A 16,340-nucleotide genomic window follows, 5' to 3' on the forward strand; every position below is an offset into this window, starting at 1 on the left:
AATCTGTTCTGCAGTAGAAATGAAGTATAACACTTTTAAAATTTTCTGTTGGCTCTCAGGAGACACAGGTTTATTGCCTGAATGCGGGGACATGTTTGGTGCCTACAGCTTCAAGCCCATTATTCAGGCAGAGATTCTGGCTGTTCAGATGTTTTCTTCAATGCACCCTTGTTCTTTTCACTTGGGTGATCTGTTTGATCTTGATAATCTGTCTGACTTGCTTTGTTTAATCCATCTTGTCTTTTTTTTTTTTTTCTTCTCACCCTCAGGCTTAGTAATCCATGAACTAGTTACATGTGTTTATCTGAACAGTAGTTCTTTAGGTATTACCTTGAAATCTGATATTTCCCGAAGCTTTATAGTCAGATTTCAAGATTTTTAAAATATATTCTGTGTATTCCTTAGGTTACTTGTGACATTGTACATGAGATGTGACTTACTGCGTGAGTGATGGCAGGTATCTTGTGATGGTACTGGGTTTCCAGTGTGTGGGGCTTCTGTGGCTGATACCCAGAGATGGTTGTGGTAGGAGAAAGGACCATGGAAGCAGACTGACTCTTGAGGAATGGGCTGTCCATCACGTCCTGCTGAATGTCTGGCCCTGGCAGCATCCTGTGGGTTTGGCCTTCAGGAGCTGCTGTGCCACAGGATATGGAGAGGAGCCCCAGTGCTGCGTGATAGGTGTGTGCAGTCTGGCACTGCAGCTCTGAGGTGAGGGAGCCAAATGTACAAGTCTTGTGCTATTGGCTCTGACAGACCAGTTATGAGCACACTAAAGTACTGGAAAGGGGGTTGCCTCCTTCCTTCCATGCTGAGGAGCTCTCTTTGACCCTGAGCTGTGCTGATGCTTAGCATGATAGGCTGTGATTTCACTCATCAGTAGACAGCAAAAATCCTTTCCCATACTGGAATACTGTAAAACAAACTTCCTCTTGCCAGACTGGGCTGGATGTGGCTCTGAGCAACCTTATCTCGTGGAGAATGTCCCTGCCTCATGAAGGGCAAGGGGGTTGGAACCTGGATGATTTTTAAGGTCCCTCCAACCCAAACCATTCTATAATTCTGTGAAGAAATCTCAACCACAGAGTTCTTCAGTTGTTTCTGAGGTGTTTAGGAGTCACTGCATATTTTATAAACATTTGAAGGAAGACAACAAGCCTGACAGGCTATTGTTCATAATTGTTAATGAAATTTAATGCAATTGGGAATAGTACATTGCTTATTTGTAAAACAGGAAGTCTATTAACTGCTTCTATATGAATTAGAAATTATTTTTAGAATCTGATGTAGAAAATTTATAAACTTCAGTCTATTTCTGAAGCGGCCAGGAAGCAAAAGCTGCAGTCCAGAAGAAGGAGGACAGTTTTGATTCATACTTTCAGACTGAGCTTTGTATGTTGTGCAAAGCTGCAGTCAGTTTATTTGTGCATCTGTAGTACACTGTTCTCAATTTTGTATGTGGAGAAATGAGCTATGTGAGGTACTTATTTTCTTTAATTTATATATTAAAGGTGGGGGACAGTATATGGAACAATAATTTTGTTTCTGCTTTTGTACAGTGACTTCTATTTCACTTTTTTCTTTATGTATTTCTATTTTACAGTTTTACTTTAGAATGTTAGGAGGGATCCCATGGAGTTGTTGTATGGTCTCTAAAAGGTATTTTTTAAACTACTTTTCTGTAAGTTCAGCTTCCTGATGGTTTTTTTGAGCTGTAAGTGCATTTCTGGACTATCCTTGGATGCTTCTGGTGGAGCATCTATTGCGGCAGTTGTACCATAGATAAATTCCTTTGGAGTTACAGTGTTAAACACTGTGAATGCAATTGTTCTTAGTTTTTGAACATTTTATATGTTATAGTGGAACAATAAATGAGGTTTCATTGCTAGGGGTATGAATTAGTCTTTCGTTTTGTGTGTATTCGACAACATGTGAAGGAAGCATTTTTCATATCGAAGATCATATTTTGTTAAAATCAGCATTTGTTACTGGTACTTTTCCCCCACTCCCATTCCTTTTAACACAATGTAATTCTTCTTATTACATCTGTTAGTGGAAAATTAATATTGGTAAATTCATTTCTGAATCTAGAAGTAGTTTAGTGAGTAGAAAAGCTCTAAGCTTGGATGCTTGGAAATTTTCAGAGATTGGTTCATAAACTGAAACCTGAGAATTACTTAGGGAAGACTTTGGGAGTATCATGAGGGAGAGAGGCTCTTTATTAGAGGGAGGTGGGAGGCACATGAGCAAGGTAAGCCAGAATTCTCATTGTGGACCTATACAACTATGTCTTAGTGTTCTTCTTGTTTTCAAATCTTTTTCAGTAATGTCACTGTACATGTGTGCATGTGGTTTGCAGAGCAGAGTATTGTGACTCAAGTTCTATCACATATCCATGGAAGGAAACTGCTGCATTATTATTAGCACCTTTTGAGATTTTCATCTGTTGGACATTTTCTTATTGTAAAGAATATTGAATTTTACTTGCACCAAAATAATGTAGGTTATTTAGAAACCAGGAATATGTAAAAGTAGAACTTGTTTTTAAGGGGAGTGATGACAAGTAATGCTAAACAAGAGTTGAAAAATATGTTTTCAAACTTGTGTTTTTAGATCAAAAACTTGATTCATGTTTATTCTGAAATGCCTGAATCAGCAAGACTGTGGGAAGTGATGCATAACTGCACAACATTGATTATGTCCTACATGTTCACTGCTCAGTCAGGAAGCCTGAAGCTTAATGTCAAATGTGTGGGTGAAGCAGTTAAGCAGAGCAAAATAAATTGTTCTACTTTTGTGCTGCTGAATAGGGGCATTATCTTGGGAAAATCTGTTTCAGTGACTTACTGTACTGTACAATACTTGTTACTTGGGACTGAAGCATGAATGTGAACTGGTAGGATCCAAGCTCAAGGTCAAACATTCACTCTTGTTTCTCTTCTGTAATCCCTTGTTTCTCGAAATGCATTTAAAAAATTACAGGAATTGTATGAATTTTTTTTTTCCTTAGAGATATAGATTGTGCATCTCAAAAACTTCCAAGAAAGAGGGTAAAAGTTATTTCCTCATCTGGAAATTGGGCTAATAACATACTGAGAAGTAGATGGCAATATTTAGATTTTCTGGTAGGATCACAGTGAGTCTTGAGCTTTTGTCTCTTGTTTTTATATTTTTCACTTTTCTAAAGCATTCTCAGTCTCATCCTAAGTGTCCTTTTAGAATGTCATGCTTAATATTCAATATTGTTGCAAACCATGGATTGACTAATTTGAGTTTTAAAAACTTCACTTTCAGATTGTAGAAGGTTAAGAGGAAAGATCTCTACTAGATAATTTCCAAATCAAGGAAAGAGTGAAGACTGCTGATGTTTGGACTAGATGCAGAACTTACACTTCTGTGGGAATCTAGCTTCCATTATACATTTTTTTGAAGACAAGGGCTGTTCTTTGCAGCTGCTATTACTATTTTTCTTTCTTTCTGTAATTAATAACTTAAGAGCTGTATTACCTGATTTCTGATTTATTTGAATAAAATGTTGGTGTTAGAAAATCAATGAAAATAGTGTTATTTTTCTAGAGCTTGTGTTTTAACTTTGTTATTAGACATGTATTTCCATATTTTACTCCATATATTTTTGAAACTTAGTAATAAGACTGTATTTATATCTTAAAAACTTTATTCATCAGATGAAACACATTTGTTCAACTGGATGATTTTCTAATGATCAGATGGAATGAGTTGTCCTTGATGAGAAACAGCGTGGTCACTTTTCCAAGGACAGTAGTACCCAAAGAGCTGAAAATATTTAGGTGAAGTGTCTCTGTCAGGACCTGGTTTGCAGGCAGCAGTAGTAACTGAATATTCATTTCAGTGTATCCTTTCACTTACATCGTTGGAAACAGTTTCTGGTGGAAATTTTCATCAATTGTCATCAGTATCTTGAAAGACAACCTATGCCATGTGAAACCAGGATGCACGGATTTAGTGCAAGTTGAAACAAGACATTCTGGTTTTGTAATGAATGTCTGACTAATGTACAGTTGGAGGGGAAAAAAATGCTTTATTGACTGTATCTATAAATAACATTTCCGTGGCCTTTTTTTTCAAGTTAAGACCTTGATTTGCTGCAGGATGAAACCCTCCCTCTGACAAAATTACTGTCTTTTACATATAAGGCTGATTAGGATTACTATACTAAATGATATTTTGGTGCATTTTTAATAAAAAGCATTTCTAAACTCTTCATAATAATTCTAATTGCAAATATATTATAATAATATGTATGTAACTAAACCCTATATAGGTTTACATCACAATTGAAGTGTACTGCAGCATATGAGGATCTTCTCTAATTAAAAAATAGAAACCTTCATGAGGATATTTCCAATTAGGGTAGTTTTTCATATCCAGCATTGAAAGGGACTAATCTGAACTAAATTTAAAAAGGGAAATTGCTGAAATATGATTGCTTTTCCAGATGAAGTTACTTGATTGCTGTCAAATTATAGCACTAATTAAGAAAAATGCTCTTTATATTAATATGTTTTTATTTGGCTTGTGTGTGGGACATGAAGGATCTTTGTCTTGACCCAGTGATGCAGTTTTCTAGTTTGTGTGGCACAGAAGAAGAACAGATCATTCTTGATTTAAAGCATATGATGCCAGTGTTCCCTTTTAATTCTTCAGAGGCTTGCAATTTGTTACAGTACTCTTGACTTCCAGGATGGTCTGCAAATTCTGGGGTGATGCCAATCTTCTTACTTTGGGTGTTCGCATAGTTGCCAGGACAAAAGACAGGAGCAAGGCTCATTTCACTAGAAAGTTAGGTGCCCCAAATGCATGTTTAGAAACCTCTTCCTTTCCCTTTTTATGCATATTCCTCTCATTCCTCATCATTTGTAAGTCGTGGCTTTTCTATTTGTAAAGTAAATGTATTGCTACTCAGCTTAATAAAACCATATGCTTCTGTTGGATTCAGCAAGGTCTTTTGCAGAATGTGATTGTGATCTAGGTGGGTGTGTTGCTCGATGGATGGAAGTCTGGTGGGATTTGGAGGTTGGTTTTGGAGGTGGCTGGTTGGCTGTAACTTGAGGCTGGTAACCAGTGGAGAGCCCCAACTGTCCACTATAGGATGTGTCCAGTTTAATGTTATGCATGAACTGGAAGTCCACCAGCCCTTGCTCATGGAGTTCGTAAGTGGGGGGAAGGGCTGGGCAGTGGATGTGCTTGAGATTGAGGCTGAATTCCAAAGGACTTGGGCACATGGGAGGAGCTGGCTCACAAGAACTCTGTGGAATTCAGCAGTGAGGAGGGTAAGGTTACTCACCTGGGAAGGAATGCCTCCTCGGAGGGGAAGGGTTCCTCTCACTCAGCACTTGTCAGACCACACCTGCAGTATGCACACTTGATTCCAGTTTTGTGTCCACACCTCACCCCAGTACAAGGGAGATGTGGATAAAACCGAGCAAGTTCAGCACAAGGCTCCTACAATGTCAGGGAGTGGCAGCAGTGCCCTGGAGGAGAAAGAAGCTTCATGTGGGCCTAGCAGTGGGAGTTTTGTAGTTCTGGGTGGAAGAAGACTCACTTGGGCATTATACAGCAATATTCACTAAGTGATGTGACCACAAAGGGATTTTAGACATTCAGGGGCTTCATCTTCTCAAGTTTTCTTGTTTTAATGTTGTTTTTTAGCTTAATTTTTAGACTTTCAGGCTTTCTCAGAGACATTGCATTTCTGCTTGGACTAAGCTTTCTCCACAAGTCACAGTTTCTTGGAAATCTTCTGGATTCAGCTTCTGTTTGCTATTACAAAATGTTCATTCTCTCTGCAGTGTTAAGAATGAAGAATCCTGATGTTGCTGCAGTTACAGTGCACACAGCCATAAGAGAAGGTGTGTGAGTCACCATTACAGTTCTTATGGTGATTGAGCTGAGAAAGCTTGGCAGCAAAAAGTGCCCTTTGGGAGCTCAGCACATAAATGCTCTGTCCCCAGCTCTGAATGCTGCACTGCCTTGTAGTTTTGGCAGAGCTTGTGCCGGTCCCATTTTTGTTACATTCTGACTTCTGCACAAGTAGTGACTGTTGGAAAATGGTTTTGTTGAAGTGGAAATGCAGATGTTGATCAGTATTTGTAATCCTTCAGCTGAGAACTGATAGTCTGTTGTTTGTCCCACAGTTAGAGGAAATCATTGAACAAAATCAGATACGCAGACACAGCTGAGAAGTCTAGTCCTGGAGGCAAAAAGAGTTACCAGAGGTTAGGAAAAAGGAAAACTGAGTCTCAAAGAGGAGTGTTGACATTCTTCTATAGTCTTTGGCCAAGTATAAAGGTGTCTTTACCTTTGTTTCATTTGCTGAAACTGCCCTTTGCTGTGGAATCAGAATTTCAGTCTCACAGATTTTGCAGGTATTAGCACTGTGAGGTTGTGAGGTCTGCTGTGGAACATCACAGACTCTCACTTCCTTCAGTACCAGCTTCCATGGTCAAAGATGAGTGTAGTTGGTGGAAAATTTGAAGTGTTGGGAGCTGTCCTTAGGGACCATTTCACACTTGGATGATTTTGGTTTCTGGTGTGAGTGCCATTGGAGATCTGACTGCTTGAACTGTGGGCCACTTCTCTGCACTAGAAACATTGTCCATGAACATCTGATTTTAATGTTGTATTGTAATTCCTTTTCTTTTTTCCTTAAATATCAACTTAAAACTTAGAAAACATTGCAAACTTGGTCTGGAGCTGAGTATATTGCAGTAAAATAAGGGACCTGTTGAAGTTTTTTTCTTTAAAAATGTATGCATTTGATATGATTATTCCTGATTTTTAGTGCCAAACTTAGGAAGTTACTAGCTAAACATCTGGAATAAAAGCATGCTATTGTGCTACGAGTAGGGTTTATTTTTAACAGTAGTCTTGTAGGCTTAGAATAGTTGGGGTTTGCCTAGATAGATTGGTTCAGCTGTAAGTGGGTGGGTAAAGTGGGAACTTAAAAAATTGGAAAACCATCTTTAAATATGAGCAAGAATTGCCCATTCTTCCTCACAGTTTGGCAGGAAAGGACTGGATGAAAACATCAGGAAGTAGACATTGGAAGTGAGGGCAGTATTTAGACCAGAGTGGGTCAGCTGCCTTTTGTCAAAGTGCCCAGGGGCTCCTTGGCCTCTCCCCCTGTGTCTGCTGTATGTGGGGCACACAGGGGAAATATGGGGGAGGAGGGGGAAAGGAGACAATTTGTAGATCACTTTTGTGGCCCACAGCAGTCACTGCTATCTCTGCCCACATCTGAAGCAAAGAAGGTGATGAGCACCAAATCAGGTGAATTCCTTTCACATCTGGATGCCAATGGGAATAAAGTAACTCTGAGAGCTTCTTTCTGTCCCTTTGTTCCTGTGATTGCTGTGGAGTCTGGAAGGGTGAACTTTGAGTCATTAAACAGAGGTTATACTGTGTTTGAGAAAACAATGTTACATGGGGGAAAAGAGCTTCATATTTTTATAACCTCTATGAAATTTTGAGTAAGTCAGGGCAGTTGTTCATTTATTCATATTAATAATTTTATGATGAAATACACATGAAGGTAATAACACGTGTTTCATGTTTAATAAGAATTTTTTCTTTTTGCAGTCATTTAAATACCTTTGGAACAAAATCTTAATATTCTATGTCTTAAAAGCTGTTATTTTTTTAATATAATTTTATGTTTAAAAAAGTAACATCTAGTCAGTGGTCTTAATGCTGCTGGAATTTGGTGCTCATTGTGAGTCCCCAGTACAAGTGAAGGACTGGCAAACTGGAGCAAGTCCAGTAAAGGCCACTGCTGTGGTTGGGGGTGGGAAGAGGTCAGGAGAGGCTGAGGGAACCGGGTTTGTGTCATTTTGAGAAGAAAGGAATAAGGGGGATTGAATTGCAGTCTTCTACTTCCCAAGGCAGTGATGGAAAGAAGGTAGAGCCAGGCTTTGTTCAGGGGTGCACAGCAGGAGAATGAGAGGCAATGGCTGCAAGCTGCTGCAGCCCTGCTCCAGTTGGACTTACAGGAAATATTCTTCCTGGACTTTCTGGTTAAGCTCAGGAGCAGGATGCTCTGGGGGCTGGTGAAACCTCCACCTTCAGGGGGTTTCATAACTTGGGGGAACAAAGGCCCTGAGTAACCTGATTTGATTTGGAAGACACCTGTCTTGAGTGAATGAGAGAACATTCAGAAGTCCCTTTCACCTTAATTTGAGCTTTGATTTCACGACTATTGTCTAAATGCACCTGTAAGCTGTGCTGTGTAACTGTTAGCAGGAGAATCAGTGGGAAAAGCGCTTGAGCTACAAATGCAAATGTACCATATGCTGCTAGTCAAATTAAATCATCTGCCTTAATCTTGATTTAAACATCTTTGAGTCAGTTCCCCTGACTCTCAAAAGAAGAGTGAAAAACTTCTCTTTGAAATATGGTGGTATTAGAGATTGTTCATAAACGTACTGTCTGCTACATAATATGGCTATTTTTTTTTTGGAAGGTAATAATGCAATCTGTAATACACAAGCTCTCCTGCTGCAGGGTTTTTCTCAGCATCTAAAAAGTAGCAAAAAATATGTGGAACTTCAAAATGAGTTAATGTAATGGATAAATCAACCCCTGAGGCATTCTTAAGTGAGAAAGTGTATCTTTCTTCTTGTGAATAAGTGCACTGTTCAGATGGGAGCAAGCAGGTCAGTGGGTAGGACACTGGGTCTGTGTCCTTCTTTCACACAGTTCTGGTGTAATTCGAAGCATGTCACTGTGAGCTAGATCAAAATGGAAATCAAGCTCCATGGCTCAGCTCTGTGTCTTGTTAATATTTGCTGGTGAGGAAGGAATTGATTTTAAAAAAATCATTGTTGGAAGTTAACTTTGATAGATTTTTAAAAGCTTGTATCATATATTTAAAGAAAAAAAATAATTGTAAAAGCCTTTTAGCTGCTCTCTTAAAGATACATTTGGAAAAGGTGCTGAGACTCACTTTCAGGGGTTTGCTTGGTATTATATGTGCCACACTTGAAAACCTATGCTCCAGTCATGAGCAGCTTAAAGAAAATACAGGAAAATAGCCATTTCTTCAAACTATAAATATCACTTGTTTTGGCTGACAGTTTTGGTGTGGCAGGATGGATTCCAGACATCTGTAAGCAGGAACACGCCTTGGAGCTCTGCAGATATAAACTGTAGAGAAGCTTTAGAATGAGCACTGTATAATGAAAGAACATAATGGAATTTATTTTGTTATAGACAGATATTGGGTGAATCCTTTCTGAACCTTGGCTCTGAAGCTACTTGATTTGTCTAGGACTAGATTAAGATTTACCAAAGCTTAAGACAGTTTAAAAGGAAATTTTGTATGCTTAGTAAATGAAGTTGTTATGAATTGTCTCATCATAGTAGGATCTTGCGCTAGCACAGTTGTTATCCTTCCTGGCACATCTGTCCTGATAATTCACCCTTGCAAACCTAATCTTAGGGAGGCAAGTTGCCTGGTACCTCCTAGGGTTGGATCCTTTTTTGAAGCTTTTTTTTTTCTATTCACTGCCACTTTTTCTGTAAGTGGCAATTGATTTGACCTTTGTATCCTGATCTATTTAGTTTAATATTTTGCCACTGTTCCTTGAATTTCACTGTCTCCTTCAACTTAATCTTTTCATATTTGGGCTATGGAGACTTGCCAAGGGCTTGAACTGTTTTGTTGCCAGCAGAAGAGATAACTTCTTCATATGAACATCTATGGGCCATTCAGGAGTAGGACAGAGAATTCAGCATTGGCTCTTCCACTGTCTTTTGTAGTTTTTGGAAACTTACTTTTCCTTCTCAGCCCTATTTTGAAATCTGTCTTTTTGACATACTGTCTCTTGAGTTAGAGTGAAAATGGGCTGGGGACAGAGTGTGTGCTTTGCTTAGTACAATATGTTTTCCTTCAGGATGATACTGGAATGTCACTATTAAGTAGCATTATGGGGAAAGAGGGATGATGTCTCTCGTGGGTTCTGGGCTTTGCTCTCTTCAATTGAGTATTGAGTACCAAAGTAGGGGAATGTTTTGTAGAGTTATTCTTTTCCTTAAAACATGAGATCAATGGCATTTGAGAAAAGAAGATGAAAGAAAAGATCTTCAGGATCTTTTTGCTAGTACTTCACTCTTCTTAGGAAAGGTGGAAGTAAAGGGACTCAAGCAGAATTTTTAAAATTAGCAGAAAAAAAACAATGGAAAGAAGCTGTGTACAAACTGTATAGTTAAAACTTGTTATTTCTGGTTGCTGAATAGAGAAAAACATCATGAAAACTGATAAGCTTCCCAGAATTTTTATCCTTCACCCCTTCATGAATATTTTGCAACGGACTATATACTCCAAACAGACATTGAAATAACATATTTTAGTAATCTCCTTGTGATTGTCACAGTGGGAACTGCAGAGTACAAAATAGTTTAAAAACTTTGTCTTTCTTCAGCTGGTTTACTGAGATCATTAAAAGAATTGGCTCCAATACTGAGGGCTGAGTACATAAAAATTTGGACTGTATTCATATTGAAGCAAGAAGTCAGGCAATTTTCCTCTCTTCCATAGTGGTATTAGCTAATAGGTATGAGCTTGGCCAAATTGAAAAGGAGTGTCTCAATATTTGGAAATTGTGTTCATCTACAAAACATGTTCCCTTCATTTTTGCAGTTTTCCAGCCTGCTAAAGTTGCGGTGGATATACTAGAATGGACACAGAAGATTTCCCTCCGCCACCACCAGAAGGTAATTGAAATAGTTTGGAGTTTAAAGCCAATTTTTCTGCAAGAATCTGATTATCTTTCCAGCAGTGATTTTACCTCTGCAACATTCCCTTTCCCCATATTACCCTAAGGCTTGGTCCCAGTGGTATTCTGTTGAAACATGAGCTCCTGTCATCTACCCTCTCTTGTTCTTGGACTTCACTCGCTGGTGTAGTTAGAACATGATGGGAAGAAACATTGGAGCAATTGGTCCTTGCAGTCTATATCTGAAAAGATATGTTTTCTACAGCAACTCCTTGTAGTCAGAGCACAGACACAGAAGAGTATTATGGATGCTGGACTAAGGGGCTCATTGTGTAAGGTTAACACTCAGTGCCCCTTGCCTATTGTATCCTGGTAGCTGGATGGCCTCTGGTGTAACCCAGGTTTCTGAGGGCACAAAGGTAGGATTTACAGAGAGATTGTCTCACTGCCTTTTGCATTCATGCTCAAAGAGAATGTTGCATGTGGTGGTTTTTTTATCCTGTAAGCACATCATTGAGTATTGCTTGCTACTACGTATTTTAATGCTTAACAGGATTTGGCTTTTGGTAGCTGGATGTTGAGAGACTTTATAGAAGTATTATGTGCTTGTTCATCCCAAAATACAAATTTATGGAGTTCTGTGGTTGAACCTGCTTTAATTTCAGTTGAGTTGCTATTATAGTTTGTATAGATAGTGATTTTTCTGTAAAATATTATCTGTTCCTTATATTGGATGATATTAGTTATGGACTTGCACTTTATTATATATACTGATAGATGTGTATATTAATATATATAAATAATATACATTATTGTGTATAAGACATTTCACTTAATGTTCGCACAGAACTTACATGAAGCCATTTGAGTGTAAAGGCATATTTAATCTTAGTTTTGTTCAGCTGTAACTCTTTAGGAATTAGGAAATTGTCATTCTAGATCAAAACTTCTTTCTCTCTAGGCACTGCCTCAGATAGAGGTCTGTTACTAGATACTGCCTAGGGAGTTGGGAATGTGAAAGAAGCAGAAACTCGTGAAATCAGCTTTTAATGGGTTAGATTTCTGGCCAACATTATTGGCAGTTTCATTTATGCTCTGAGATATCACTTAGGTTATTGTTGGCAGCAATTCCTCTGCTGTCCGTGTCCTAATCCATGTGGTCAGGACCCTGAATTTAGCTCAGTTTTGTTTAGTGACAGTTACTGTGAAACTGTCTCAATGGGATAATCCATCTCCAAAGCAGTGTAGTGCTGTAGGGGAAGAGCCATCCCTAAGGAATCAATATTTCCACTTGAGCAGAGGCTGCCGTTTTTCAAAGACAGCCAATAACTGCAGCAACAGATCCAACTTTGTGCAGCATTTCAGCAGTGGGATAGATACTCTGACAGGATGTCAGGGTGATGCAGTTCAGTGCACTTCCAGAATTCAAGCTCTTTCTTGGTAAAGGTTTTTGTGACATGTAGAACTATGTGTATCATGTCCTTATTTTCAGATGTGTCAGTTCTTAAGAGGCTGGGATTAGTTTTATTTAACATAAATTGAGATTCTCTTCTACCTAATCCTGCGTCAATGTCAATTGATACTTATTTTGCAGGGGAGGGGAAAGGAGCAGGGAGGGGATTTTGAAAAGGCTCCCCAGAGACCAGCACCAAGCCTGACAGAGTTAAAAAAGTGCTTGGTTAATGCTCTCAGGCACATGGTATTATTCTGGGGTGGCCATGTGCAGAGCCAGGAGTGGGACTTTGATGAGCCTTATAGTCCCTTCCAGCTCAGAATATTCTGTGATTTCTCTCTCATCTGAAAAAGCTTTTCTGAAACTAGTGGAACTTGTCTATTTTTTTTTAGTTTGCCATTGCTAACTCTCTTAAAAAACCTATTAAAGGGATTATCAGTGATAATGACAGTAAAAGACATTTTAGTTCACTACCTAGCTAATTCTCATTACCTGTTTTGCAGGTGGAAAAGAGGTGAGGATTTTAGGGCCAAGTATGACAGCAAATACACATAACAACTAACAAATGAAGGCTTGTTTTACTTGCATATACAGTGGCCATCCATGTGTCTGTTCAGGAGGGGTGAGCAGCATCAGCCTTTGGACAGTGGGCACGTGGGTGGGTTTTCCTAGCTCATAGTGGGGGTGAGATTCCTGTTGGGTGCAGAGCCCTTTGCTACACCATTAAAAAAAATTCTTACTTTTGGCATAATGATTCTAAAATCCCACACTGGGACCATGGATGAAATAAATTGCTTTTTAAAAAACAAAGTTCTTATGATATTGTGGGAATTTTTTTGTTTACTTATTTTTTGTCCTAACAAAGACAGCTGTAGTGCTAAAAGTCATGTGGGCTCCTTTCTGCAAATGTATACCTTGCATTATAAATCTCAGCTTTATTCTTGATGATTAATTTTTTTATGGTTTTGCCAGGTAAATTCTCCACACTTATTTTTTATCAAATTTTTAATACATGCAAAAGGGAAGAATAGTAGCAAACCTTCATCTTTGTCATGGGGATGTTGCAAGAAAATAGATGAAAGGTTAAATAATGTGTTTTCATTAGCCATAGCCATCTGTACCTTGTTTAAGTTAAGGTGCAGTAAATGTCAATAGTGAAGCTGCTTCTGCCACTACTTGATAAGGAAAAACAGCATGTGATAAAATAATGGAATGTAACATATTTTATTTGTTTTAATTTATTCTGCTTATGCAACTTATCTGTTCATAGGTGTTTGGACATTCCATTCATGCATTGCTAATCAGGTAGTGACAAGTCTGTGCTGGTTACCTTTCCTACCTCAGAGCAAATTCAAGTAGTGAGTAATTTGGAAAAATTATTGCCTGTGTGTTCTGTCCTCTAGATTGCTTTAAAAAGAGCTTCTTCTTCTAGCCATGATTAAAAAATTCCTAGCATTTTTCTCTGTGTATATCAAGGGAATGTATGTTTTAGCAAACAAGAGAGCAGTTGGAGTGGGGTAGATGCAAAGACTTCCTTAGCTAAGAGCAAAATCCAAAAAAGTACTTCCAAAATGGATACTTGCAATGATAGTGCTAGCTTGTGTTCCCTTCTTTGGTGTGTCTGTACATATGAATTTTGGTGTGAAGTGCAGGTATAAAAGAATTCCATGGCTATCTTGTGAAATAAAATAGAGGATGATTCTTGTTCTGTCAACAAAAAATTCCTTTCTTGAAAGCTAAATGGCAGATTTTATCATGGCTGTAAGTTGTAATTATGCTTTTAATTGATTGCTGTAATGGAGTGTCCTTTACCAAACACATTTAGACAAGAAGAGGATATACTGTGGACTGCAGACTGTGGAGGGAGGAATTACAAAGCTGATAGTTCTAAGAATGTGGCATCACATTGAGTCTGTTGTGTACAGGACTTACCTTCACACTGAACAACTGGGACTGGAGGCAGGTTGTTAATATTAGGGTGGTGTTTACGTGTGATGGATGGCCTGTACTTGTGCAATAACTGCTTTATTAGGAGATGTCATGTCTGGCAGTTTGTCATTCCTCTACTTGGAGAATATCTGGTGATCTTGCAAAGTGGAAGCCCTTTTCTTGAAGTGAGGGCTTGAGAGGTGTTTATCAGAGTCTGATTCCAAAGGAAACGTGTTTGTTTGTCTGGCATAATGGTTGCCTGAGAAACAGCTTCTTGCCCAAAGGAAACTGGGGGAACTTTCTGTGTCAAGGAGGCTTACTTTCATTGTCTCTGAGTATGTCTCTCTCTCTTTCAGGTACATGGCACTTGCCTCATATGATTGCTCTATGAAAACTGTTAGAAAGCACTGGTTGTATTTCCTCATACTGAGTATACTTTTGTTTCCCATTTATAGAAAATTAACATAAGTGATACATCAAAATTTTAAAGTGAAATACTGAAATTTCAGTGTTTACAAAGACATTTTGAGAATCAATTTGAATGCGCAGTCTTCATAGTATTGCCAACTATTGTCTCTACCTGAGAGAGAATAAAGTTCATTTGAGAAGTATAAGAGGTGCCCTTAAGGACCAAGTATAATGGAGAGCTGGATGTTCACTCACCCACACCACTGTCCCCAGTTCCTTGGGTGGAGCTAGATAAGAAACCTTGTCATGCTGAAGTTTGGGATTTAAGATGTTCTTTGAAATGAATTTGTTTTTTTCTAAAACTGGTAGTAGACTAAAAAAATCTCATAGACATCAATTTCGTATACCTTTTTATATAAAAAATCACCTCTCTGGACCTATGAGTGGGATGTTTCTTTGCTCCTGATACGGAGACATGTAGAACAAGGAGACCAAGGACTTAAATCTGGATATCCTGTATGCAGCTGAGTGCTGTGATTGTGTCTTTCCGCAGTTATTTTTTGTTGTTTCCCTGTCAGGGCCAGAACACTAAAATAGTCCTTGCTCCTCTGTCCCTGAGAAGGAAGTCTGGCCCGAGTCCTTGGGTAAGACTGAAGTATGCTCTCATAACTGAACTGTGAACTATGCTCTCATGAAAGTTTCCACTGGGATGACCTTACATATTATAACAAAAAAAACCTAAAACAAAAAACCCACCCAACAAACAAAAAAACCCCACCAACCCCAAAAAACTGAAACGCAACAAAAAATCCACCAACTTATTAAAAAAAAATTTTTTCTTTAGTAAGGAGCTGCTGGTGAGCTGCTGTGTTTTGCTGTAGAGATGACTGTATTTCTCTGCCAGGGGAGCTGCTTTTTATTTTGTACTCTATATGTATCTCTTTCAGATTATTTAGATACCTTTTTTACTATTTAGTGAAAATTTTCTTAGTTTATTTATGTTTTAACTGTTTTAAACAGCTAATTTTGTGACTGAGACAAGATGTGGTTAAATTGGGCTTTTTTAATATCAACAAGAGAAGTACTTGTATGTTTTATGATTTAGTTTCTGAAAGTACAGAACATTGAAGACCCTAATTTACTGTGGTTGGGGAAATAAGGCATTGCTTAAATTAAGCTGCAGATATGAAGGGAGTTGGTCTTGGGATAAACAATATTGTTAGGTATCTATTTTCAGCATAAAGACAGTTACAAATGATTGTAAAAAGGGAGCCAAGATTTCAGGAGAATGAGAACAGAATATGAATTGTAGTTATGAATGGCTCCTTGTTTTTGAAACTGGCAATAGCTTGCTGGTTTCTGACATCCCATCTGTAACAGAACAATTTATTTATTTCTAAAGGTCACATTTCTCTCAGTAAATGAAGGACAATGCATTGTTTAAGGTAAGGATTAATTATTTTATGTGACAATTCAGACAAGCTGTGTAATGAAGAGTAACAAGAAAATTCCCTTTGCAAAAACCATTTATGGTGTCACATGTCACTCCTGATTACGTATTTTTTTCTTCTAGCCAAGTATATTTGAGTGTTGGGAAAAACAAAAAAAATAGAAAATAAATAGATTAATAAATAGCTTATTTTTGGTTTTAGTAGCCACAAAGAAAACACAGTATACATAGATGTAATTATATCTTTTTTTTTTTTTTTTTTAAGAAAAATGGTAAAAACTTTGCTAGATGTTTAGAACATGTTAAATGATGTTACTGTTCTGGATGTCTTGGTGGGTGACTTCAT

The 16,340-nt window shown here is 38.1% G+C and overlaps 1 protein-coding gene across 2 annotated transcripts in view; it reads left to right on the plus strand.

Moving 5' to 3' along the window:
• Positions 1-16,340, plus strand: part of ARHGEF10 (Rho guanine nucleotide exchange factor 10) — a 108,560-nt gene that overhangs the window by 1,320 nt on the left and 90,900 nt on the right. For both annotated transcript variants that reach the window (XM_084202516.1, XM_084202517.1), the window contains exon 2: positions 10,679-10,752. In XM_084202516.1, the coding sequence (XP_084058642.1) occupies positions 10,716-10,752 (37 nt within the window). In that variant the 5' untranslated portion in view covers positions 10,679-10,715. The remainder of the gene's footprint in view (positions 1-10,678; positions 10,753-16,340) is intronic.

This window comes from Fringilla coelebs, assembly GCF_963513975.1.
Source record: "Fringilla coelebs genome assembly, chromosome: 3".
NCBI lineage: Eukaryota > Metazoa > Chordata > Aves > Passeriformes > Fringillidae > Fringilla > Fringilla coelebs.